This window comes from Dendropsophus ebraccatus, chromosome 3 (assembly GCF_027789765.1).
Source record: "Dendropsophus ebraccatus isolate aDenEbr1 chromosome 3, aDenEbr1.pat, whole genome shotgun sequence".
Classification (NCBI taxonomy): Eukaryota; Metazoa; Chordata; class Amphibia; order Anura; family Hylidae; genus Dendropsophus; species Dendropsophus ebraccatus.
Window position 1 is genome coordinate 38747809 of NC_091456.1, and position 26632 is coordinate 38774440.

A 26632-nucleotide genomic window follows, 5' to 3' on the forward strand; every position below is an offset into this window, starting at 1 on the left:
TGCATTGTTCTTAAGTGGTCTCTGTGTCTAGTCTCATTCGGTCTTTACACACTGTAACAGCATTCCTTGTATCCATTATCCATATAATTTTTTCTACTTATGTGTCTAGTGTTAAAAAATGATGCAGCTTTGTTGTAAATATGGGGGAGATTTATCAAACATGGTGTAAAGTGAAACTGGCCCAGTTGCCCCTAGCAACCAATCAGATTCCACCTTTCATTTTCCAAAGAGTCTGTGAGGAATGAAAGGTGGAATCTGATTGGTTGCTAGGAGCAACTGAGCCAGTTTCACTTTACACCATGTTTGATAAATCTCCCCCATGGGGTGTAAACATGGACTTAAAAAGTTGATGCTAAAATTTTTACGGGGCAAATGCACAAAGGGGGCGCCGTTTAATAAAATAAAAATAAATTGTACTTTTCTAATTCGACATATTGCAGGGAATTCAGAATAACCTTTGCTGCAGGGGTTACCAAAAGGTTTACGTCACCATACACATGACAATGACAAATGTGTGGCGGTGGTTGACAAATAGAAGTCATCACTTCGTAGAGATGAGCTAATTTACAGAAGGAACGAAGCGAATCGCTTTGTTTCGATCAGTATTCTGCCCATCAGGCCGCGGGCTTTGAAGTCTGCTCCACTCCATGCCGCTCCTCCCCGGGTGCTGGGAAAAAATGTATCTAGTCCCGGGAAACTTCTCCCAGTTTCCCAGGACTGGATCCATCTTTTTTTCAGCATCTGGGGAGGAATGGCACAGAGTGGAGCAGACTTCAAAGCCCGCGGCCTGATGGGCAGAATACAGATAGGAACAAAGTGATTCGCTTTGTTCCTTCTGTAAATTCGCTCAGCCCTATTGGTGGGCATTAAACTGCAGAGATCACCCCAATTGTCTGAAGGTGCTGTGACCCCTTTATTTTATGATTTTCCATGCATGGCAGCATCCCCACCTAACTGCTGTGCAGGGATCTACTGTAAAACCCCACAAATTCACTGCCCCTTTGTAATAGGGGTAAGCGCTCCTGAAGGTTAGGCCGCGACAATGGTAATGTTCCGTGACACACCCTTAGAATATGGAAATGAAAATAACTAAAGGCCCTATCACACCAAATTATTATCGGCCGCACTTGGCTGATTACTGGCCATTCCGGACAGTGATTGTTTAGTGTAGTAGGACATGTTACTGCTGCGTTTACACGAAGCGATAATTCGCCCAATCGATTGTTTAATGATTTTGAAACAATTTGGTTTTTATAACGATCAGCGTTTAGAAAAATAGTTAGAAAAATAGTTAGAAAATTCGTAAGAGAAATCGTTATTGCGATCGTTTTTAAGATCGCTTAAGTCCATCTTTCACATAGGGTGAATCTTTGAAAGACTGTTTACACTAAGCGATCTGCGAATTTTTAGCGAACGACGATTTGAGAACATGTTGAAAGATCAAAATGAACGATTTCTCACTCGTCGCTTGATCGTTTGCTGTTTTACACGGAACGATTGTCGCTCAAATGCGATTGTTATTGCAAAATTTTGAACGATAATCGCTCTGTGCAAACGCAGCATAAAAGACCGCAATCAACTGATGCACAATGTCGGCACAAGTGGGTTCCAACTATGTAATAAAGCAGACATTAGCCGAAGTAGCCAGGGTTGGAGAGGACTCCATATTGGGCCATTTAACCTCAAAGGTCAATGGCAACTGTGGCGTTCAGGCAGCTGCAAACATGGTGGTGCCCCCTACCCCCCCAACTTTGTAAATAAAGTTATGGCTCTTAAAAGTAGAAAAATTAAAATGCAGTTACCACCGATCGCTACAGAGTCATGAGGTTTACATTCTACTAAATGCTCCTTAGGGTCTGGAAAGCTCTAATAAAGTCCTCAGTGGTTTGTAACTAGAGTAAGGGGATCTATGCCTTGTGCATTCCCTTTTCTTTTAACATGAGTACCAACCACGTCGATAGGGATCGATAGGTAAAATGGATTAGGTTTCATGTGCATTAAAGCAGTCTCGGAAATTATAATGCCAAAGAAAGCGGGGGGGGGGGGGGGGGGGAGAGGGGATTGACGTATCATTTACTTTTGTTATCCAGAAATGAATGCAAGAATTAACTTTTTGTATCTGCATGTAAATGTAGTGAGGGCATAGCAGAAGTATGCTTCAGAGTAACTGAAAGCACAAGGAGCAGAATTAAAAGATTTCCCGTCTATCTAGGAAATTACACCAAATACTTGACTGGCATGAATGTAAATATTGTAAACTCCAGTAGAAGAAATGGAACTCCCTGGACGTCAGCAAGTATCTCCATTCAGAGCAGATATCCAACCTGACAACAGGCTTGCGTCATTAGGTGGGGAACCCGGTTTAGTTACAGCTGCTGCTTTTACTAAACGGTTACTGCAAGGCCTGGAGCTCTGTATGAGGAGGAGATCGGTTTTCTGCTCCCCGTATTTCAAGTAGAACTGACATGTCCAACATTGGCGAGGAAGATGCTCCATGAAAGCAATGGATATCGAATTGGCAGTGCACAGCAGAAATTAACAGATCAATCATAGGGGTATACATTAAGAGATCTGTAGGTGCCCACATCCCCCCTCTATGATGCCGACAACCCATTGATTCTGTATAAATTTCCCCACACTTGAAATCATGCCCAAAAATGAACATTCAAAATGCCGTTCTATCGGTAGGCAACATGTCCAAGCAGGAGCTGAGCAGACTGATATATAGTTTTGAGGAAAGTTTAAGTATAAATTGTCATTTATTCATTTAACCGTTATTCTGGGCTAGTAGTCAAGTGGGCGGTCCTACTCAGGGATTGACAGCCTCCCCTGTATAGGTGTTTATAGCACTGCGGTATACAAAATATTATTGTATTATTATATAGCATAGACCTGCCCACTGAACATTTAAACACAAGCCTCTATCCCAGGCAAGGAAAAAGAGCCTAGAAAGTGTGTAAAACAAATAAATGATGCATTACATCTGCCCCTATATGTCAACACGTAATACGCAAACTACAGACTGGACGGAACTTCGGGCCAGTTACACTGAACATCTGAAAACCCCCAGAATCCAGTGCACAGAGCAACATGAACACACAGACTACATTCATACGTTCAGTTGTTTTTAAGGACCATATATGATTATTTTATTTACAGATGCTCCCATTGACTTCTAGGGCAGAATTAGTGCCTCAATTACGGTCTGTATTAGAGCTTGTTGGACAAAATGACAGAACGTATGAATGTAGCGTGAGGCAACATTCACATATTCTGTACTTTTGTCCATAATTGCGGATCCAAACTTATGGACAAATTAGGGCTTATAAACTTGTCATTCAAAATATAGATACCGTGGAGAAAAATAAAATATTTAATATTCTGTCAATTTTGCAAGTGAGATGTGTAATTTTTATCTTAGGTACACTTCAGCTGTGAGAGATAGCTATAAAAAAAATTCCAGAAAATCACATTGGACAATTACAGAAGAAGGTTGACAGTCATCTTGTGTTTCTTCCATTTTCTAATAATTGGCTTCTCACCAAGCTGCTAGCCTATAAGTCCTGTAGCCCATCCTAGCCTTGTGCAGGTCTACAATATTGAGTGAGTGTGTGGACAGGTATTTTTGAATAAAGATAATGAATGCGGAGCATGTTGGCTTCCTAAAGAAAAACTAACAAGCCCGGCAGCCAGAATTCTTGGTGGTTGTTTGATTTTTAAATAATTATTTTACATTTTTTTTGCATTAAAAGTTTTTGATCACGTACCAATGTGATTTTCTGGAAATGCTTTTATAGATTTCTGTCTCACAGTTGAGGTAAACCTACGATAAAAAAAATTACAGACCTCTCCATTCTTTGTAGGTGAGAAAACATGCAAAATCGGCAGTGTATCAAATACTTATTTTGCCAACTGTACAATGAATTGTAATGTACTCCTCAGCCAAACCATAAACTATGTACTTTTTTTTTTTAGACCACAATGCCATTGTAACACCCACTGTTTCCTGACAACAAGACAATAAACTGTGTAATACTGGCAGCAAAGGCCAAACAGGGAAAGCAAATGTACAAGTATCAGGATGCCTCCCAATAGAGCTTCAGAAATCTTTGCTTTTCACTTTGCCCCAGGCTCTTGTTTAAACTGTGTTATGCTTCTCTGTCCATGAAAGGAATGGCACTGGATGTTTAACAGGTCCCATGCATGCTCCCTACTTTTACATATTTTATCCCAATAAGGCAGGGGGATGAGGAGTTGTTTAGTTTTCTTTCTGCCACCCCCTCCTCACGAATCATCCTCTATTTTAGCCTAACTACTGCTGCGGGGGTGAAGAGTTCATTATCTATTAACAACCCATCTTATTACGTAGATTGCTTCCTGCGGACTGATGCTGCGCTTTTCACAAATGTTATTCTCAAGCATTATGAAACACTACAGTCCACTCCTCGTACACCCTGCACCACTAACACAGGATCAGCTCAGTAACACAACCCCAGACCAATTCCTTCTATGCCCCTTACATGTAAGTGAATCACATTTAGATGAAATATCTCAGTGCTGGTTAGAATATAGAGTGCTGGTAAGAATATATGCATGTGTTAAAATATGAAAAAATACAATTAATGTTTACAACATGTACAAAAGTAAGTGTTTTACTCATAGTGAAAAGAATGGAATAGGAACAATACTGTGGCTGGAATGAATGGAGAGTACTAGAGATGAGCGAACCGGGTTCGGGTTCATCCGAACCCGATCGTTCGGCATTTGATTAGTGGTGGCTGCTGAACTTGGATAAAGCTCTAAGGTTGTCTGGAAAACATGGATACAGCCAATGACTATATCCATGTTTCCCACATAGCCTTAGGGCTTTATCCAACTTCAGCAGCCACCGCTAATCAAATGCCGAAAGTTCGGGTTCGGATGGACTCGAGCATGCTCCAGGTTCGCTCATCTCTAGTGAGTACTATACGTGCACGACCAAATCCCCTATAGATGTTTGATGGCCCCACAAAAAGGAACTGGAAAGCAAACTGTGGAGTGTGCGCCATGCATTCCAGTTACAATATTGTCCCCGATCTCGGGGTGGATGGGGATGCCAGTGGTGAGAATCCCACCAATTAGATTGTTACCCTCCACCCTATGGATAGTTAGTGGAGAGCTGTCTTTATAACCCTTGGCGACACAGGTTTATGGTATCGCCATGATATTATATACATTTATTCAACCTAATGTAAACTTCTTATACGTGTATGGAACTGGTTATCCACCAGGAGATGTGCACCATACTAAGAGACATGGATTTGAAATACATATGAAAGCAACTACATGACCACTACAGCCCATTATTGGCTTTAGCGGATTTGTGCTATACATGCAACTAACATCCCCACTAAAAGGGTCTTTTACACAGGCTGTTTTTCAGCCCAAAAAGTTGATTACTGCCCCATGTAAACAAGGGATGTGTGGCACTCAAAGGATGTGAAGAGCTGCATAAAATCCAGCCATGGCTTGAGTGGCTGTTCACTGGGAAGGATTGGTCCGTCTCCTTTTAACAAGCATCGACCAACTTGTACCATAAACTGTGTACATGTATTAGGCAGCTGCCGTGGCTGTGCAAACCTAAAGCCAGTGACTGGTTGCAGTAGTCATGTGCAAAAAAACTAAACACTGGCATGGCCCACCTGCCTCAGAAGCAGCAGAATTGTTATGGTAATAGTCTAAGGCCCAATTTACATGTCTGCAATATCTGAAATCGGATCTTAGAACTCCTGGCATTATTCATAATGATGCCAGGAGCACCAAAACAGTTTAAATGTTCGCACAGCTGTGTCGGTACAGTAACACAAAGATTCACAGGGGGAGATTTATCAAACTGGTGTAAAGTAGAACTGGCTCAGTTGCCCCTAGCAACCAATCAGATTCCACCTTTCATTCCTCACAGACTCTTTAAAAAATGAAAGGTGGAATCTGATTGGTTGCTAGGGGCAACTGAGCCTGTTCTACTTTACACCAGTTTGATAAATCTCCCCCACAGGGTTTCAGAGCTCCCGGCATCATTATGAACAATGATGCCGGGAGTTCCGAGGTCCGGTCTGCAGTATACTGTCTGTGCTCAGATCATATACTGCAGACACTTAAATAGGGCCTAAAAGCAAGGAATGTGAGAAAACAATAAATAACTAAGGAGAAAATGTATCAGAGTTTGCACCGGTCAGTTTACTTGTGCGAAATTGATCATGTTTGTGCACAGAGTAATAATTTTTCTGCTCACTTCCAGTGTTTGATGGGTAGATGTGAAAAAGCGGTAGTTTTCATGCATTAATAAATTTACATTTATTTTTTTGCACAATAAAAACACCTTGGAGCTGGTGGACACTCACCTCATACTTCCTAAATGTTAGCACAATGCTTTTTGCACAACATGCGCTTTAACAAATTTTTTACAACTTGAAAACTAAGCACGCACATGGGGAAAAAAAAATTGAGCCGATTAGAAATTCTCCCCTATGGACAAACCTTTTAACGCATCACGTCTGGTGCCCATGTAACACGAGTTGCATTACATAGAACGTTTATGTGCACAGGGAATTCCTGTGAGGTCACCGACTTGAAAATGTTCCCTAGCAATGACGTGAATCTAGAAGAAACAATTCTGTAGTTGCAAATGAAGCACACAAGATGAGTGCGGTGTATAGGATGTGTGACAGCTGTCTAAGGGGTCATTCACACGTCCGTAGAATTCAGTCAGTACACTAGCACAAACTTTTAAACCGTTTAGGAGCTCCCGACATAATCATGATGCTGGAAGCTCCCAGATCCAGTCCACAGAACAGTGTCCGTGTACAGACGTGCAAATGACCCCATAGGCAACATGTAAATCAACAGGCTTCTGGCAGGGAGTCTATGCGATTAGTCTGATTTATATAGAGCAGACAGGAAGGGGTTGAATAAACCAACTGGTTATGTGTAATATGCAGAGATCTGTACACCAGCAGCGCTGCGTTTTTGTAGGTGTGGTGGAGGGCAGTCTAATGTGAGGCCTCCTTTATCAGCCAAACATCTCATGTACAGATACCCTGAAGCAGTAAAGTGAATGTATGTTCACACTGCGGAATATGCACGGAGCCTTCAAGAGGATTCCGCCGGGTGGCCTCTGCCCATCCCATAAAATTATAAAAAGGGCAGATCATTAGATTAGATTTTTCTTATATGCCTGCATATGAGGGAAATGGTGGTTGGACATAATAAAACGAGACGTCCATTATTATGTATATGTAGGTCAAGAACTGCTGGAAGCTGACCCAAACTTAGCCATTTAGGTCATACACATATCTATATATATTTTTTGTGCACACTACTCCTTAAAGGGATATTAGGAATTTTGCAGCATATTTACATTGCACTCCTGGTAAGTACATGCTATGTAATAGCAGACGTCTCTCAGACAATTCATAATGGAGCACGTCTGACCTCAAAATAACATGATGACACCCTCTCACACAGTATCGCCAGATAACTACAAGGACAAAGCACACATACATACAACGGCTGTTCCCGCAAGCCCCTGCAGCCTTACCTGGCTCTGTACATGTCCTTGATGTTTTCTCCTCCGGATATGATGAATTTTTATCAGCTTTCAGCTAAGGCAAATAAAAAGGTTTTGTCAGGCCAATTGTTACAACAAATCACTAAGGCGAATACAATGTAAGAAGAAAATAATACAGGATTAAATAAAAATTACTTTTAGGGACAAGTATTGGTTTATAATGCATTATAGTCTAATAATTCGGAGACATACTTACAACAAGTGATACTAAACAACCAACAAATATAAAACCCGAGCTGTCAGATCCTATTGGTTTTCTGTTTCTAACCACTACAATTTTGATTTGTCTTTTAAATAAGCTAAAAACAGTGAAACGGAGTAGAGGTATGATGGTTCTGACTGTAGCAGAATATACACCGTGAGCAGGCGAGAGATTAAACAAAAAATAGAGTTTTGGAACACTTGCAGGAGAATTACTTTCTGAATTTTAAAAAGGTATGTATTATATACATAAATATATATCCCATCCATCCAGCGAGTGGGGCTTTATTCCTAAACATGTAAAAACTGAGTAATGGCGCCACCTTATGGTCACAAATGCCCTGTGCAGCTGCTGTGCCAGCTTAAAGGGACTCACCTCCAACCCCAAACCCAAACTCATCAGCTCCTATTACACGGGGTGATTTCCAGGAGCAAGCGAGCACTGACCTGCCAGGCAGTGTGGGACTGGGCCACCAGAGGACTGGAGGATTCTCCCAGACAGCCATAGAGTGATGCTGCCTGTCCTCAGTGGGCCCCAGTGTCGGACACTGCTTAAGGTCTTCAGCAGTCCTGCGAGGATACCTGGACTCAAGCCTCGGGCGAAACCATGTCCCGGGTATCACCCTGGAAGCTCCGCCCCCGCCACAGGAAGCCCCACCTCCTGTCGGCATGACTAATCTCTCTCTCATGCAGAGCGGGGAGAGGAGTCGCTGGGGGACTATAGGAAGCATACAGGTGAGGTAAGTATAGCTGTTTTTTGTTTTAAATACAAATGGAGAGGCAGGAGAATGATGGAGGCTGTAGTATGGTGATGAGGGGCAAAAGGATGAGAGGGGTACTACTATGATGATGGAAGGGCAGGAGGATGAAGGGGGTGGTAGTATTATGATGAAGGGGTAGTAGTATGATCTTGGAGTTGCAGGAGGATGAAGGGGTAGTAGTATGATGATGGAGGGAGTAGTATGATGATAGAGAGGCAGTAGGATGAGGGGTAATAAAATGATTATATGGGGTGCAGCTGCACATATGGGCACAAACTACCAGTATATACATCAGTCATTGGAGTGCTATCCCTATAGCCTGCTCTGAGTGGGGGACAAGGGAGTTGTCGCAGATCCAGATGAATCCAGAATAGGGGCGGGTCAGTATGTCTCTTTTTACCGATTCTTCTTTGGTGTGCCCCAAGGATTATTTCCTCCTGTGGGCCCCAGGTATCCCAGTCCGACACTGCTGCCAGGTCAGCACTTGCTTGCTCCTAACTTCCCGACAGCAAGCGGGCAAGTGTGTGTGTGGGGGGGGGGGTCAGGCTCCCCGGACGATGCAGGGAGCCCATAGGAGGTAGCATAGGTCTGCTGCCACCGCTCATATTACACAGAGTGACGGCAGCAGATCGTTGCTATGCTCCTTGTTTGTCTTTCGACAAGTTGAAAGACATTAAAAAAAGACAACAATTAGCCAACATCGTTGCTTTCCATTACACAAAGCGATAATCGGCCTTAATGGAGATCATTATGCTAGTTCAGGCCATAATAAACCTGTCCTTCAATCTTTTGCCACACAAATGGTTTTAGAAATCTCAATTTATCCCTGGTGAAACTAATCAGAGTCAGGCAGGTTTGATCTCCAACAATCCCCATACACCTTTAGTAACTGACAGACAAAACAATGGTCAGGTGGTCTGTTGTCTCGCCCACTACCCGTCCTCCCCATACACAGTATGGCAGAAAGTTTCTGTGTTTTTTTATGGGGAGGAGAAGGGTAAGCCAAAGTGAGAGTGCCCTCCTTGCTGCTTATCTCCTCCTTAACCCCTTAAGGCAGGGGTGGGGAACCTCCGGCCCGCGGGCCGCATCCGGCCCCTGAGACCTCCCGATGCGGCCCGCGGCCCGCAGCTCCCCTGTGATGCGCGCCGCTCTGGAGGAAGGAAGGAGCCGGCATACACAGCATCCTCCTGTGTCTGTGACAGCTGCCGGACACAGGAGGATGCTGTCTATGCCGGCTTCTTCCCCAGCCGAGCGGCGCGTGTCTTCAGTCTCCTGCGGGTCATTTCATCGCGCGCCGCCTGCAGGAGAAGACCGGCACAGAGGACCTGGGACAGAAGAGCACATGGGCAGCGTGGGAGCGGAGGTAAGGTGAGTGGGATGTTTATTTTTTTTATTTGGGGGTTAACTAGGCCACCAGGGACATGCCTGATGGGGGGTTAACTAGGCCACCAGGGACATGCCTGATGGGGGGTTAACTAGGCCACCAGGGACATGCCTGATGGGGGGTTAACTAGGCCACCAGGGACATGCCTGATGGGGGGTTAACTAGGCCACCAGGGACATGCCTGATGGGGGGTTAACTAGGCCACCAGGGACATGCCTGATGGGGGGTTAACTAGGCCACCAGGGACATGCCTGATGGGGGGTTAACTAGGCCACCAGGGACATGCCTGATGGGGGGTTAACTAGGCCACCAGGGACATGCCTGATGGGGGGTTAACTAGGCCACCAGGGACATGCCTGATGGGGGGTTAACTAGGCCACCAGGGACATGCCTGATGGGGGGTTAACTAGGCCACCAGGGACATGCCTGATGGGGGGTTAACTAGGCCACCAGGGACATGCCTGATGGGGGGTTAACTAGGCCACCAGGGACATGCCTGATGGGGGTTAACTAGGCCACCAGGGACATGCCTGATGGGGGTTAACTAGGCCACCAGGGACATGACTGATGGGGGTTAACTAGGCCTACCAGAGGCATCACTGGGGGGGTTAACTAGGCTACCAGGGACATGACTTGGGGGTTAACTAGACTACAAGGGGCATCACTGGGGGGTTAACTACAATAGCAGGGCATCACTGGGGGTTAACTACAATAGCAAGGGAACTAGGGGAACAATACTTTGCCTTGCCCCATGTGCTGCAAACCCACGCTACTAACTGCCGCACATGGTATGCGGCCCTCGAATGATTTTATTAATGCCCAACCGGCCCTCGACATGGAAAAGGTTCCCCTCCCCTGCCTTAAGGCCATAGCACTTGCATTTTTCCACCTAGAAATCCACGAGACCTTATTTTTTGCGCCACTAATTGTACTTTGCAATGACAGGCTGAATTTTTTCATAAAGTACACTGCAAAAGCAGGGAAAAATTCAATGTGTGGTGAAATTGGAAAAAACAAACCCTGCATTTTGTTTATTTGGGGGGTATTTGTTTTTGCGCCACTTGCCCTGGGGTAAAACTGACTTGTTATATATGTTCCTCAAGTCGTTACAATTAAAACGATATATAACATGTATAACTTTTATTGTATCTGATGGCCTGTAAAAAATTCAAACCATTGTTAACAAATATATGTTCCTTAAAATCGCTCTATTCCCAGGCTTATAACCCTTTTATCCTTTGGTCTATGGGGCTGTGTGAGGTGACATTTTTTGCGCCATAATGTGTTTTTTCTATTGGTACCTTGACTGCGCATATACGATTTTTTGAACGCTTTTTATTACAATTTTTCTGGAATTGATGCGACCAAAAATGCGCAAATTTGCACTTTGGGATTTGTTTGCGATTACGCAGTTTACAGTTCGAGATCAGGAATGTGATTAATTAATGATTTAGGCGATTACGTACGCGGCGATAGCAAACGTTTGTTTATTTATTTTTATTTACAACATGGGAAAAGAGGGGTGATGGGGCTTTTTATTATTAATGACACTTTTTCTTTTACACTTAGGCTGGGTTCACACTGTTTTTGCAATCCGTTTTTTTCATCCATTTTTTGCAAAAAACAGAGGAAAAACGGATTGCAAAAAAAAGAATCATTTGTGTGCATCCGTTTTGATCCAATTTTTCCATTGACTTCCATTATAAAAAAAAATTGGATCAAAACATTAAATAAAACTGATCCGAAGTCCCCCTGGGGTTAGGGTTATTCCACCTGGGGGACTTCTAGTATATGCACACTGATATCTCATTGAGATCTATGCTGTATAGTAATACAGCATAGATCAATGAGATAGGCACTCAATTGCTTTCGGCTGCTGCAGCCGGAGGATGATGGCAGGGGGACACTGAGAAACACAGGGCACTGGAGGGACACTGAGCATCCCTCTGCCATCATCCTCTCCAGCAGCCACAGCCCGCACAGCTCTGGGAGTCGGGTCGTGACATCACCATGTTATCCAGGAAGTGAAGCCTTGGTGCAGTAGTACGTGCAGGGAAAAAAAGCATTTTATAAGAATTTCCTGTAATAAGTGTATATTGGTGATTTGTATAACTTTTGTGGGGCAATACAATATTTTAATAAAAATTTTCGCCGTACTTCTCCTTTAACATAGGGGTCGGCTGTAAACCTAGCTGCAATAAAGACTTAAAAAGTAGACATGTCAAAATTAATAGGCTGTACAGATATAAGCTCCCTGCTCCAACTTGTAGATGAGGTTCCGAAATGGGAGCCATACAACCCCCTCCCCACCCCCACCCCTTAGCAAAATAAAGGGTTTGGCAAAGAGATCAAATGGTTTGATCAGTTTCCATACAAACTTGTATTACTACAAGCACAATTTTTCATATATCTGCAACTGAGACATTTGTGAAAAGCAGAGAGCGTTCTATTGAATAGAGATATGCTGCACTTGATTTGACATGAAAATCCTAAAAATAGGGGCTTGCCAATTATAAAACCAAAGTAATCTGTCATTTCACTTAGTGTGACACTGTCACCTCTTTTTGCATTCTGACTTCTCTACATAGGTGTTATGCAGGGGTGGGGAACCACCAACCTGCGGGCCGCATCCGGTCCCTGAGACCTCCCGATGCGGCCCGCGGCTCCCCTGTGATGTGCGCCGCTCTGGTGGGGAAGGAGCCGGCATACACAGCATCCTCCAGTCTCTGTGACAGCTGCCAGGCACAGGAGGACGCTGTCTGTGCCGGCTCCTTCCCCACCAGAGCGGCGCACGTCTTCCTTCTCCTGCGGGCTGCGCACGATGACGTAACTAGGCTACCAGTTACCAGTAACATGACGGGAGGGGGTGGGGGAATTTAACTAGGCTACCAGTGACATGTCTGGTGGGGGTTAACTAGGCCTACCAGAGGCATCTCTGGGGGTTAACTAGGCCTACCAGAGGCATCTCTGGGGGTTAACTAGGCTACCAGAGGCATCACTGGGGGTTAACTAGGCTACCAGGGACATCAGTATCTGGTTAACTACAGCTACCAGGGGCATCACTGGAGGTTAAGTCTGGCTACAGGGCATCACTAAGGATTCACATCAGGGGCATCACAGAGGGTTAACTACAATAGTAGGGGCTTTAGGGGAACAATACTTTGCCTTGCCCCGGGTGCTGCAAATCCACGCTACAAACTGCCGCACCCCGTATGCAGCCCTGGAATGATTTTTTTTTATTGCCCGACTGGCCCTCGACATGGAAAAGGTTCCCCACCCCCGGTGTAATGGGTAAACTTAGCAGTTTTCATACCTTATTTTATATCATACGTCATGCTGCTTGTTCAAGTAAAAAGTGATCTTTTATTTACTGCAGATTATGCTAAGTGGGCGGGGCTTCACAGCAACCGCACCACTTAGCCCTACCCACAGCACCATGACATATGATTAAAAAAAAAAGTTAGAAACTGCAAAATTTACCCTTTACACCAAAATTTACCCTTTTACCTGGACCCTTTCCAGGTCCGTAAAAGAGGAACTACAGCTACTCTGTCAGTAAACGTCTCCATACACCTTGTTGCAGCAGGTTCGGCTGTCCGTATAAGTTGTGTGGAGCTCTCCTGATCGACCACCAACAGATGTCATTGAAGATAGAAGTCAGGTGTAATGGAAAAATTACAGCCCGACCCCTTTGTTCTAGGAGAGGTAAGCCACAGCCAAGGTTCTCTGGCTGCAGCTTAACCCTCCCCATAGAGAGAGATGACAGGGCCAAACAGGAGCCGGATGGGTGAGATTTTGTGCGCGATAATCAGCCTGTGTAAAAGGCCCTTAAAGTTCCAAGTTATTTAGAGCACTAAATTTATGTCTTATATTTACGTCTCCCCCACCCCCTTTAAGTGAATGGAGCGACGTAGCATGCACGCTCTGACTGTATTGCATTCAGTCACAGGAGGACAGCCGCAGACAGCCAAGTACACATGCCGCTCCACACTTCGGGCACATAGGACCTCCATTCTCATGACTAGCAGTCCGATAGGCGGTGTGTGTAGATTGGCACCTCACTCAGCCAGTGCATTGTGCACAGAGACTTCCCTGGTGGGAAGCTGCTTGGCATGAAGGCCAAGAAACATTCCATACCAATAAACACAAATGAGATCATATTCCCAGCGACTTCCTGACCACAATGTTCTCACCCTCCGCAGGCTTTATAGGAGTACATGCCAATTATCTAAATTACTAAATCCTTACAATTCTGCCCGAAGGAAATTATTCTATTCCTTGTGGAAAATGCGTGGCAAGCAAAAGACTATGGTAGTAAATGAGGAAGGATACCTTATTTTCCAAGTTCTGTTTTTTGTCAGTCCAGCTGGATTCAGGTTTATGACTTGCACTTGGCTCCTGAGAGTCACTTGTAGACCTTGGAAGGTTCTCCTCTTCTGTATTGTTAATCTGAGTGGCAGACTCCATAAAAACCTCATTACTGCCACTCAGTGGGGGGTCTCCCTCAGAGTCTGTGCTGAGTGTAGAGTGCTCCGTTGTATGGGATTGGGCCATATTCCCAGGTTCTGATGAGGATGTTGAGGAGGATGAGGATGACGACAACTTCTCTCTTGACTGTGTACTCAGAAGCAGCGATATGTCAGAAACTGGGTCTATAAATATATGGAAAAGGGTAACGTTAAAGGGGTAACCCGTTCAAATGTAAATTTTCATAAATTGCTGTCCATGGTGAGACTAACTATTCATTCCATACGTTATTATCGATTCAGCCTCCTTCCCCCAGTTCTGAGCTGCAGCTTTCTGCTGAAGACACAGAAAACTGTATGTGAGCTTTTATCTCCATCTTCCGATCCCCCTTCAGAGACAACTAATGTAAACAAGTCCCTATCTGCAACTTTGTAATACCTAATAACAGTGAGTTCATCAGCAACCTAATCTCCGATTAAAGGGGTTGTCCGGCGATAAAAAATTATTCACAGAATAACACACATTACAAAGTTATACAACTTTGTAATGTATGTTATGTCTGTGAATGGCCCCCTTCCCCGTGTCCCACCACCCCCACCCGTGTACCCGGAAGTGTGGTGCGCTATACATTACCTGTCACGTGCCGACCACGGTCTCCGATCGTCAGCAGTGACGTCTTCTTCGGGAGGCCAGCGGATCTTCCCGAGTGCCGGCCGCCCTCTGCAGCGTCATCCGAAGCTCAGCCGCGATTGGCTGAGCATAACTGTGCTCAGCCAATCGCGGCTGAGCAGCTGATGACGTGGCCGCGTCATCAGCCGCTCAGCCGCGATTGGCTGAGCACAGTTATGCTCAGCCAATCGCGGCTGAGCTTCGGATGACGCTGCAGAGGGTGGCCGGCACTCGGGAAGATCCGCCAAGCTCCCGAAGAAGACGTCACTGCTGACGATCGGAGACCGTGGACGACACGATATGCGGTGAGTATAATGCACCACACTTCCGGGTCTAGCGTGGGTGGGGGGAAACACGGGGAAGGGGGCCATTCACAGACATAACATACATTACAAAGTTGTATAACTTTGTAATGTGTGTTATTCTGTGAATAATTTTTTATCGCCGGACAACCCCTTTAACCCTCCCAGCATTACAAAGTTGCAGAAACAGTTGCTGGAGACTCGTTTACATCAGCTGTCTCAGAAGGGAGGGGGAGAAGGGGGATACAGTAAAGCTCACACAGTTTTTATGTGTCTTCAGCAGAAAGCAGCAGCTAAGAACTGAGGGAAGGAGACTGAATTGATAATAACAAGTTTGGAAGGATTTGTTAGTCTCAACATGGGCCGCAACATATGAAAAGTAATATTTGAGTGGAATACCCCTTTAGTTGTCATGGCCTGTTGGAACACGGGAGCATAGAAAGAAACTTCTGTATCCAGCATGTCACGGCAAGTCAACATTTTGCCAATAAATTCTTTACACATATGACCAAAAATATGGCAGACAGACGCCAATAAAGTTATAATTTACAAAATGTTTGTCAAATCACGAACAATTATCATGGTTCTATTTCCTAGAAGGCAATGGATTTGGTTAAAAAAAACATGTAAAAAAAGTAAGTGTGGCAGGCAGCCTACCATTCCCTTCTGTCGGATTGCTTCCATTTTGAGATGTGCGGAGTTCATGGATCTGAGCTTTGATGATCTCTCGTTCTTCGAAGTCCTCTTTCTCTTGTGCCTATGAAGAAGGAATTATACACTAGAATGAAACCAATGACTACTCAACCAAGAGGTCACTAAATATGGACCTGATATACATATATCATCATGTATCCTTTTAGAACAGTTTGAATCATTGACATGTCTTACAGCTTTTGGCAATACACTATGGCACTGGTGGGCCACTCATTGCTTTATGGGGGCTTTAGAGGCATCCATCGAGTCCCATACAATTCTGACATATATAATTCTGACATGTCCCAGAGATGAGTTTTGATTTGTCGGTGTAGGTTGGTCACTCCTCAGCTCCTTACACAAGCCAAGCTCTGTTACAAGCCTATGGAGCCTGTCTAGTGCAGGAAGACAAGTTGATAACTGCATGCTTCGTACAGATACTGACTGATCAAAAATTTGGACAAAAAAGGTTTTTCTAAGGACACGGACACTTTAAATTCAGTAACCAATCTGTCCTCCCTGGACGTTGGTGACCATCCAGCTCATGTGTCAAATCCTGATATAGGAAGGCAGCAGCTTTACAGTGCTGTGCTGCCACCTGCAGGCCACATTGGTCACGGCGCCTCTAAAATAGATAACATACTCCAAAATGGGGTAGAGCCTCAGGGAGTAAACCATCACTACTCCACTGAATATAAGGTCAACTGCCTTTAGCAGAAGCACAATTCTTATGTATTATGAATTATGAGCAAGCCAATTCTACTAATCCTGTTTGTTAGTTTTATTCATGCCAATATCACTTCAAGGGCTAAATGTTAAGCAATAAAGATTTACCTAGAGGTAAGGACAGTCCTAAAATTATAGCGAAGGCCATGATTTTACCTCTTCAAGACAGAGCCCATAGATGCACGGATGGCCGGGTCAAATTGATGCAATGTTCTTCCCCGCCTTCTAAGAGCCATAGCACTTTTATTTTTCCACCTACAGGGTTGGTTGGGGTGTAATTTTTGCACCATGATCTCTAGTTTTTATTAATTTGATATTGGTGTAACAGAAAACTTTGGATCTCTTTTTTTATAATTTTTTTTCGGATATACAATTTTTTTAAAAAATCAGCAATCTTTAACTTTTATTGGGGGGGGGGGGTTATAAGGGTCTGTTTAATACTTTTAAAGCGTAACCGTCATTTCAGGGTCATTTTTCTGAAAACATTAAATATCAACAGTACACGCGATTTTAAGAAACTCTGTAATATTTATGTACTAAAAGAGTTTCCTTCTGTACTGAAAAAGCTTTTAGTACATAAAACCTATCTCCCAGCCTCCCCCCTCACATCAAAAGAAGCAGGATTTCTGTCTCCATTATGTGGCTATGGAGATGGGAGGGGCTGTTAGGAGTGACTGAGCACGGAGCAGTCCTGCAAAGCACAACACCCTGCAATCTTCTCTCAGTAATTTCATAGATAAGCACGGACCTTTCTGACCCCAGAATCCTGCGGTTTAGCTGCCCAGAGAGTCTACAAACAGCTGACCTTCATGTCACCTCTTCCTGCTCCCTCATCTCCCTCGGCCCCTCCCCCCTTCATAGGCTTACAATGGAGAGAGCAGAGCCCGTCTTCACTGGCTTCTCTGTAATGAAGACGTGTTTGCCTGATAATGCACAGATAAGAAGTCAGGGGGGGAGGCTGGGAGATTGCTTCTTGAGTACAGAAGGAGGATTTTTTTGGCTGATAAAACCTATTACAGAGTTTCTTAAAATCGCTTATACTACTGATTTCTGCAATAAAAAAAAAAAAAAACATGACAGTTACTCTTTAACCTCTTAAGGACATATGACGTACCGGTACGTCATATGTACGCACCTGCACTTCAAAGCGGGGCCGCGCGGCGGCCCCGCTTTGAAGTGCCGCGATCCCGGGTGCCGCGAGTAGCCCGGGACCGCTGCTATTCGCCGGTCTGATCGCCGTGCCCGCTGATTAGCTAATCGGAGGCAGCTGTCAAAGTTGACAGCTGCCTCCGATTACCGGAGGCAACGTTTCCCTGGGGTCTAGTGGGGGAGATCGCTCCTCCGGGACCTTGTCCTGGAGGAGCGATCTCCGTTACTGATGCCGGCCGGGGACGCGTCCAAGATGGCGCCGTCCTCGGCTCGGCACTCGTTCGTTTTCGGCTGCAGCAGCCGAAAGCAAACGAGTGCCGATCTCATGGATCTCTGCAGCATATCTATGCTGCAGAGATCTCAATGAGAGATCCAAGTGTATATACTAGAAGTCCCCCAGGGGGGCTTCTAGTATATGTGTAAAAAAAATAAATAAAGTGTTGTTAATAGTAAAAAGCCCCCTCCCCTAATAAAAGTCTGAATCACCCCCCTTTTCCCAGGTTTTAAATAAAAGTAAACAAATAAATAAATAAATAAACAAACATGTTTGGTATCGCCGCGTGCGTAATCGCCCGAACTATTAATTAATCACATTCCTGATCTCGTACGGTAAACGGCGTCAGCGCCAAAAAATCCCAAAGTGCAAAATTGCGCATTTTTGGTCGCATCAAATCCAGAAAAAATGTAATAAAAAGCGATCAAAAAGACGTATATGGGCAATCAAGGTACCGATAGAAAGATCACATCATGGCGCAAAAAATGACACCTCGCACAGCCCCATAGACCAAAGGATAAAAGCGCTATAAGCCTGGGAATGGAGCGATTTTAAGGAACATATATTGGTTAACAACGGTTTGAATTTTTTACAGGCCATCAGATACAATATAAGTTATACATGTTATATATCGTTTTAATCGTAACAACTTAAATAACATGCATAACAAGTCAGTTTTACCCCAGGGCGAATGGCGTAAAAACACATTTCCCCCAAATAAAAGAAATGCGTTTTTTTTTTCAATTTCACCACACTTTGAATTTTTTTTCTGGTTTCGCAGTGTACTTTATGCAAAAATTCAGCCTGTAATTGCAAAGTACAATTAGTGACGCAAAAAATAAGGGGTCATGTGGGTTTCTAGGTGGAAAAATGCAAGTGCTATGACCTTTTAAACACAAGGAGGAAAAACCGAAAACGTAAAAACGAAAATGGGCCACGTCCTTAAAGGGTTAAAAACTTTTTTTTTATTACACTCTTATTTTACAATAGATTGCATATACTGATCTATGCTATGCCATAGCACAGATCAGTGTAATCGGTGATCTATGCATAGAGCCTGCCTGAGAGCAGACTCTATGCATAGATCCCCCATCCGACAGGACGGAGGTAAGTGGATCACCTCTGCCCGTCGGTACAAGCAATCGGGACCACCGCAGCATGGATGCGGGGGTCATGATCACTCAGTGACAGAAGCTTGTCCTATCACTGAGTACCTTAAACGCCGCAATTGCTGTGCATCTTTGCATTTAAGGGGTTAATGAGAGCCAGCTGCGGCAACACAGCTGCCTCTCATTATCCTCAGCTCCCGGGACACTGATGTGTGCAGGGCCGCTCTCACTGCAGTGGTCCCGCACACAAACACCCTAACAGTGAGGAACGTATATGTACATTCCTACTGCACGGGGTATGGGCAGTAAGAACTTATATATACAGATTGCTGATGTGAAGGAATTAAGGAACTATGGTGATCCAACAGTCAGGAACGTATATGTACATTCCTACTGCATGAGGTATGCGCAGCAGGAACGTATATATACACAGATTGCTGATGTGAAGGGGTTAAGGAACTATGGTGATCCAAGGTTTACCTTCAGATCTGTAGGCCCTATTGAGGCATGGGGCCATAACGGAAAATGTGACCTATGGATACCTGCTAGCTAGAAGCACATCATTCTCACAGACTCTCTAACATTTTGTTTAACCCATTAGGCACCAGAGGGTTTGACAATGCAAAAACTTTTCTTCCTACAAAGCTTAAGTTAATGGATATTTTACATTTTCTTTAGGGGTCGCTTTTACAGGGGTCTGTATTGTGATATTGAAACACTATGCTTCAGTGATTTTTTTTTTATATTAAAACTATGAATGCTAACCTCTTCCCTTAAAGTCTAAGTAGTTCTATCCACATACTGGAGGCCACAAAGGCCCTCCAGCACATAGATGACAAACCTACTCCCGAAGTTCAAATTGTCTCTTCCTGAGAGGTATTTTTTTCTAAACACTTGTATATATTTCTCAAAACATACGTTTTATTAGGCAAAAAAGCCTTTCTCTGTACTCAAAGAGCTATTTTCCTACCTCCCCCCTCACTTCTTATCTGTGCAATATCAGACAAAGCAGTCTTCATTACAGAGGAGAAAAGTGAAGAGCATAATGGACACAGAAATCCTGCTTCTTCTGAGGGGGGAAGGTGGAAAAACAGCTTTTTGAGTACAGAAGGAAACTAATTTGCTTAATTATTACAGAGCTTCTTAAAATCGCTTGAACTATTCATGCTTATTGATTCCTGAACAGTGACATTTAAATGACAGTTACACTTTAAGGCACTTCTCTTCCCTATTGCCATACTATCCTTGATCTTCTAACAGAATTATTATTTTTTTTTTTTTAATTCTTTATTTACTGAGAACACGGGAAAGGCTCGACAACATGACCGCCAGACCCAGCAAGCCAACCAAAAATGCTACAAGGTGCACAAATTCAACAAGTAATAGAAGTAAACAGTTGCATGTCATGTGAAAACAGAAAGGCACAGGTAATGAACCAAGGCCAGCGGGCCTGGCGGGGAGGCCAAGCTCACCCCGAACCACACAGTTTTTAGTTAAGGGTGCCTTCACACCGGATCTGTAGCGGATCTCACTTCTGCGGTATGTGCTATCATAGGCATCAATGGTACTGGATCCGCAGCTGATCTCGATGCGAATCCACAGAAGTGAGATCCGCTACAGATCCGGTAGGTGTGAAGGCACCCTAACAGAGAAAGAATCCACGCCCAGAGAGACGAGCTGGGAGCGGATGAAATAGGGGGAGGGAGGAGGGAAAGGAGGTGGGAAGGGGATAAGGAAGAACAGTGGGAGGAAGGGAGAGGAGAAAAGGGGGGAAGGGAAGAACAAGAGGAAAAAGGGGGGGGGGGGGGAGATAAACGCAATAAGACACTTAAACATATACCTCAACGGAGGAAGGGGGAGGGGGGAGAAGGGGGACATGAAGCGACATGGCCTCCTCAGCGCCAGGAAGAAAGCAGAGTATCCGACGATATCCCATGGGCCCAAAGGCAGAAAAGTCAACCTGAAGATGGATCGCTCACCAAAGCGGCATATTCCGGGGTATTCTTAAAGGACATCCAAGCAAACCAGGTGTTGCGAAACTTGTTGTTGGTATCATGCAAGGAGGAAGTAAGGTCCTCCAGGTACATAAGATCGTTAACCTAAGAGACCCATAGCGATATCGGCGGAGGAATGTTTTTCTTCCAATAAAGGGGAATACATGCCCTCGCAGCCATGACCAAAAAGCGCAGGAGAGATTTTCTATATTTAGAGACAGGAAGTGTGCAGTGGTGCAATAGGAAAAGGGATGGAGTTAGTTCCAACTGGCTACCTGTAACCTGACAAGCGACTCTCTTCACCAAATCCCAGAAAGGTCTCAATACAGGGCATGACCAGAAAACACGTAGGTGGGTGCCCTCTGAAGTGCCGCATTGCCAGCACATTGGATCCACATGAGGCCAGATAGAATGTAATTTAGTCGGTACTCTGTACCAGCGGGTCAATATTTTATAGCCAGTTTCCTGCAAGGCCGAGCTCAAGGACGACTTGTGCACCAAAATGAGAATGCGTTCCCGCTGATGTGAGGTGAGTGTGAGGTTCAAGTCAGCCTCCCATTTTAACAAATAGTCAGGGGGGGGGGGGGCTGGTCCGGAGGGGACAGAAGAGCGGAATATGTGAGAGAAAGGGAATGTCTTAGTGGGCCTGAGTCCAGACAGAGAGCTTCAAAATGAGTCCTGGAGGTGTGGAAAGAGGAAGGATAAGGCAAGGTGAGCAGGAAATGGCACAATTGGCCAATGTGCCATGAGCCCAAAGGGACCAGTTCTGTCTGAGTCTGCAAAGTCGCGGGGGAGACCCAATCGGCCTCCGTCAGAAACGTGTCTACCCTGCATTTATCTGCCTTCACCCAGGCCCGAAAAACCAGATGCTCCACGCCCGGAGTAAAACATAGGGTTCCCCAAGACCGGGAATTGAGTTGGGTGTAGCGGAAGAAGGTGAGAGCGACTTGGGGAACCGGCACAGGCTACCAAGGTGGGACCAATAGTTGGGTGTGAATGCAACCTAACCAGGTGCGATAGGTGTATCCAAAGAGTGCATTTGAGAGGAATGCTGGTAAAAAGATTGTTCCAGACCCACCCAGGGCTTACTATCCGCATGACGGCACCAATCAATGACACGGGTCAGCAAGGCTGCTAAATGATAAGCGCGGAAGTCGGGCAGACCCAGGCCTCCTCTATTCTTAGGGCAGTGCAGAATGGCTTGTCGGAGACGGGGGTGTTGATTATTTAATATAAATTTAATCTGCAGAGAAGTAAGCGTTTTAAAAAAGGAGGAGGGGATGCGAGTCGGGATGCACTGGAAGAAATAAAGTTTGGGAAGGATGGTCATTTTGAAAATTGAGCATCTGCCAAACCAGTAGAAAAACCCCCGGGTCCACACCGCGCACTGTTCCTGTATCCTGGCAAGAAGAGGAGGGAAATTAAAGGCAAACAACTTCGTGAGGTCTGCCGGGAGAGAAATTCCCAGAAAGCGGATGGCAGAGGAGGCCCACCTAAACCGGAAGGAGGGCCTGAGCGACGACACCAACCCACCTCGCAGACCAACACTGAGGGCCTCAGACTTGGAGTAATTAATCTTATAGTTAGACAACTGAGAAAACGTCTCCAGCTCGTTCATCAGGTTGGGCAGAGATATGACTGGGTTGGAAATAAAAAACAGATCGTCGGCATATGCCGCTACCTTATGGGTGGTGTCACGCACAGGCACTCCCCCAATGTCTGGATTAGACCTGATTTTACAAGGGCTCTAGGTAACAGAAGTTTTTGGTCCTTTCCCTACACACAAATAGATATTGGTTATTCAAAAGAATAGCCCAGTTCTGACAATATCACATGTATCAGTAGAATTGCTGGAACAGTTTGTAATAATCCTGTACTTTATTGTTCCCACTTTTCCTTTGAAGACCATCTTCTATGAAGAACTTTAGCCCGTTGTTCCTTCTAAAAACATTGGAAGCCTTTTCTTTTAATCTATTCTCAATCATTTTCATTTGCTCCTCTTAATCGTGTCTGTACAAGTTCTTCTTATCTGTCCAAATGTAAAAAAATAAATAATTCTGCAAGATGTGGATCTATTCCTCATAGCCTACAAGTTTTTAGGAATACCACCAAGTCAGTATTAACAGCTGCTGCCGCCCCCGACACTACACCTGAAGACACCCCACCAATCAGCATCAGGATTTTATAGTTTCTGAACATCATATTGAAATCTGATCAGTCTTAGGCCGTGTTCCCACATTTACTGTACGTCACCACATGCAGCTGAAACCAGACCCTTATGCAGTAACCAATAGGCGTATGGCCACAAATCCTGGTAACAGCACATGACTACTGAGGAAGAAATGGGAGCGTGCTTTTGGCCACGTGCATTTCTCTTCATGTAGAAACATTTTCTGAATCGCATTTTTCATGGTTTTTAACTGCTTAAAACATGAACAAATTTCCACATTGTATTAATGATTGCAGCAGTCTGCATATTGTCTGAGGCAATTCTGGTAGATTGGTAGGTAATAGCTCCAGGCGTCACATTTATCACAGCCATACCAGACCTGACCAATACCGCCATACTGTAACTGGATAACACCGCCATACGAGATCTGACCAACATCACCATACTGTGACTGGATAACACCGCAATACCAGACCTGACCAATACCACCATACTGTGACTGGATAACACCGCCATACCAGACCTGACCAATACAGCCATACTGTGACTGAATAACACTGCCACACCAGACCTGACCAATAATACCATACCCCCCTTCCCCCTGGCGTTGCTCCCCCTGCAAGGTGCTGCCCTAGGACCACAGGAGCCTAGTGGTAAATATGGCCCCGAATACCATCACTGGAGTTGGATATTTTACGAGTCTCCCTTGATCACTGAGATACAGTGGGTTAGAACTCTGCATAGCAAATGGTAAGGATTTTCATCTCCAGTGCTATGCTGCAAAAATTGGATTGCTAGACTTATCGTTCTTTTATCTGAGGTGGCCGGAGTGGTTTATCGTGTTCTTCACAAGGGAGTTTGCAATTGATTCTAAGTCCAATGCCTATTTGATTTGATCGGCAGAACGCAGTGTTTTTTTCACTTTTACATTCAAATCCTTCCTTGAAAAACCGCCCTAAAAAGTAAATCTACTACAAAAGTGTTGAACCCTCTTCTCTTTACTACGTACCAAAGGAGGAGTTGTGTCTCCGAAATTATCCACACTTTTTGACTGCATGGTGCCATACCCTTGGTCTGTGCAGCGGTTGACCAGCATGCCTGCCAGCGTTGCAGCTAAAGCAAACAGAAATTGTGAAGGTCACTATTCATACAGATTGTTTAGTACATAGAGGAATATACAGTCATATAACCAATTTTTAAATATTAAATAAAATTTGCTGTACATTTTCACTTTCTTGCTTAGTGATATTGTCACCCCATTTCCATATAAGTTCTCAGCATCATTCTTAAGCTTATATCCTGGACATTTCACATCTTACCGTATAAAGGATTTCTTGGTGGTGTCACCTCTCAAAAATGTATGTTATTGTTAGTGGACAGTGCCATAGGGGTGGGGCTTAACAGCAGTGGTGCCCCGTATTGCCACTCACAACAGCGACATAGGACCCGCCCCCTCCACATCCATTGGAATGGACTGACCTAGAGGCCCAGGCCCTGCCCCCTCTAGGTTGGCCCATTACAATGGCTGCAGAGGGTCAGGGCCTACAGGACTGATGTGGGTGAAGATATGGGACACAGACAGCGCTGTAGGGGTGGGGCTTAACAGCTGCGAACATACATTTTTGAAGGGAGAGACCACCAAAAAATCCTTTATACGGTAAGATATGAAATGTCCAGAATATAAGCTCAAGAATGGTGCTGAGAACTCATTATATGGAAAGGGGGTGACAATATCACTTTAAATTAGGTAAATCTGCAGCACATGATGCTTTAGACGTATTGTTACACAGGACTGAAACATGTTACCTCAAATCTCAATTACCTTCTATCTCATCATTCCTTATTTTCCGGATAGCAGCTCGGATGAGTTTCCTCTCTTCATATTCACTGGCACTTCGAAGCTGAAATAGATGGAACAAATTGCTGTTTGCACTTGGAGAAGTAATGGAGGGAACAGCACAACCTAGTGGCAGCCAAGACATCAGCAGTAACTACCAGACAGTGTCAACAGCACTCCCTGCTGGTGGGAAAGTGGTATTGTATATGCAGAGATTTTAAAGGAGAAGTCCGGCGAAAATTTTTATAATTTTATGTGCATTTCCCGTAATAAGTATATATTGGCGATTTGTAAAACTTTGGGGGGGGCAATACAATACTTCAATATTTTCGCCAGACTTCTCCTTTAAACAAAGCTAATATTGTCTTAAAAGATTTTTTTTTTTTTTTTAATACAGTAAAAACTCTACACACGTTTTTAACCCTTAAAGGAGAAGTCATTCTTAAAATCTGGCAACCGGCAGAGGGAATTTGATAACAAGTACGAAATTACCTCTCCCTGTGTCTGCGGTGAATGGTAGGACCGGCCTCGGGCTTAGCCAGTCATTACATCACAACACAGAGGAAAATGCCTTCCAGCAGGGGTCCCTGGGTGGTCCTGCCACTCACCACAAGCATAGGGAGAGGTAAACCCTCCTTATCAAATTCTCCCCTGCCCGCTACCAGATTTTTCAAATGGACGGACTTCTCCTTTAAAAAGTTATCCAGGCATAGAAAAACATGGCCACTTTCTTTCAGAAACAGCACCAGGCAGTCTGGCTTCTACTTATTCACTGTTTTATTTTGGTTATTGAGGAAGAACAGTAAAGAAATTAAAGTATGAAAACAGATTACTATGCACATTCTTCTAATACCTTATCCCATAATCTATACGATCATTGCCGATATCAGCCCATCTCCAGACCAAACTGGAGGCGGCAGAGAGGAAAAGACTTCCTCTATTTGGCAAAATACTTTGCCAAACTTGCCAAAAGTCTGCAGGTAAATCTATGCTGTTTTTATGTTTTCAAAGCTGTACTTGCCAACTTTGCGCCATCACATACCAGTGCCGTTAACTCCTCCACATCATTTATCTCTTCTAGCTGTCCTGCAAGGGCATGTAGTGCTCGCTGCTGCTTGTCTTCCATTTCAGTTCTTTAAATAAAATAAAATCAGACATATCAAAACGACTTGCCATCATGTAACAAGAAACTCTTAGGCCCCCTTCACATATCAGAAAAAAATCCTGACCGATAGGGTTGCATTAGGAACGGACAACCTTCAGGATTTTTCCTAAAAAGGGTCCATTTCA

General features: G+C 44.4%; 1 protein-coding gene across 3 annotated transcripts in view; it reads right to left on the reverse strand.

The window, feature by feature from the left end:
- SMTN (smoothelin) overlaps positions 1–26632 on the reverse strand; it is a 110041-nt gene that overhangs the window by 37112 nt on the left and 46297 nt on the right. For all 3 annotated transcript variants that reach the window (XM_069961499.1, XM_069961498.1, XM_069961500.1), the window contains exons 3-8: positions 26385–26475; positions 25328–25406; positions 24515–24618; positions 16048–16147; positions 14285–14604; positions 7577–7640 (exon numbers count right to left, since the gene is read on the reverse strand). In XM_069961499.1, the coding sequence (XP_069817600.1) occupies positions 7577–7640; positions 14285–14604; positions 16048–16147; positions 24515–24618; positions 25328–25406; positions 26385–26475 (758 nt within the window). The remainder of the gene's footprint in view (positions 1–7576; positions 7641–14284; positions 14605–16047; positions 16148–24514; positions 24619–25327; positions 25407–26384; positions 26476–26632) is intronic.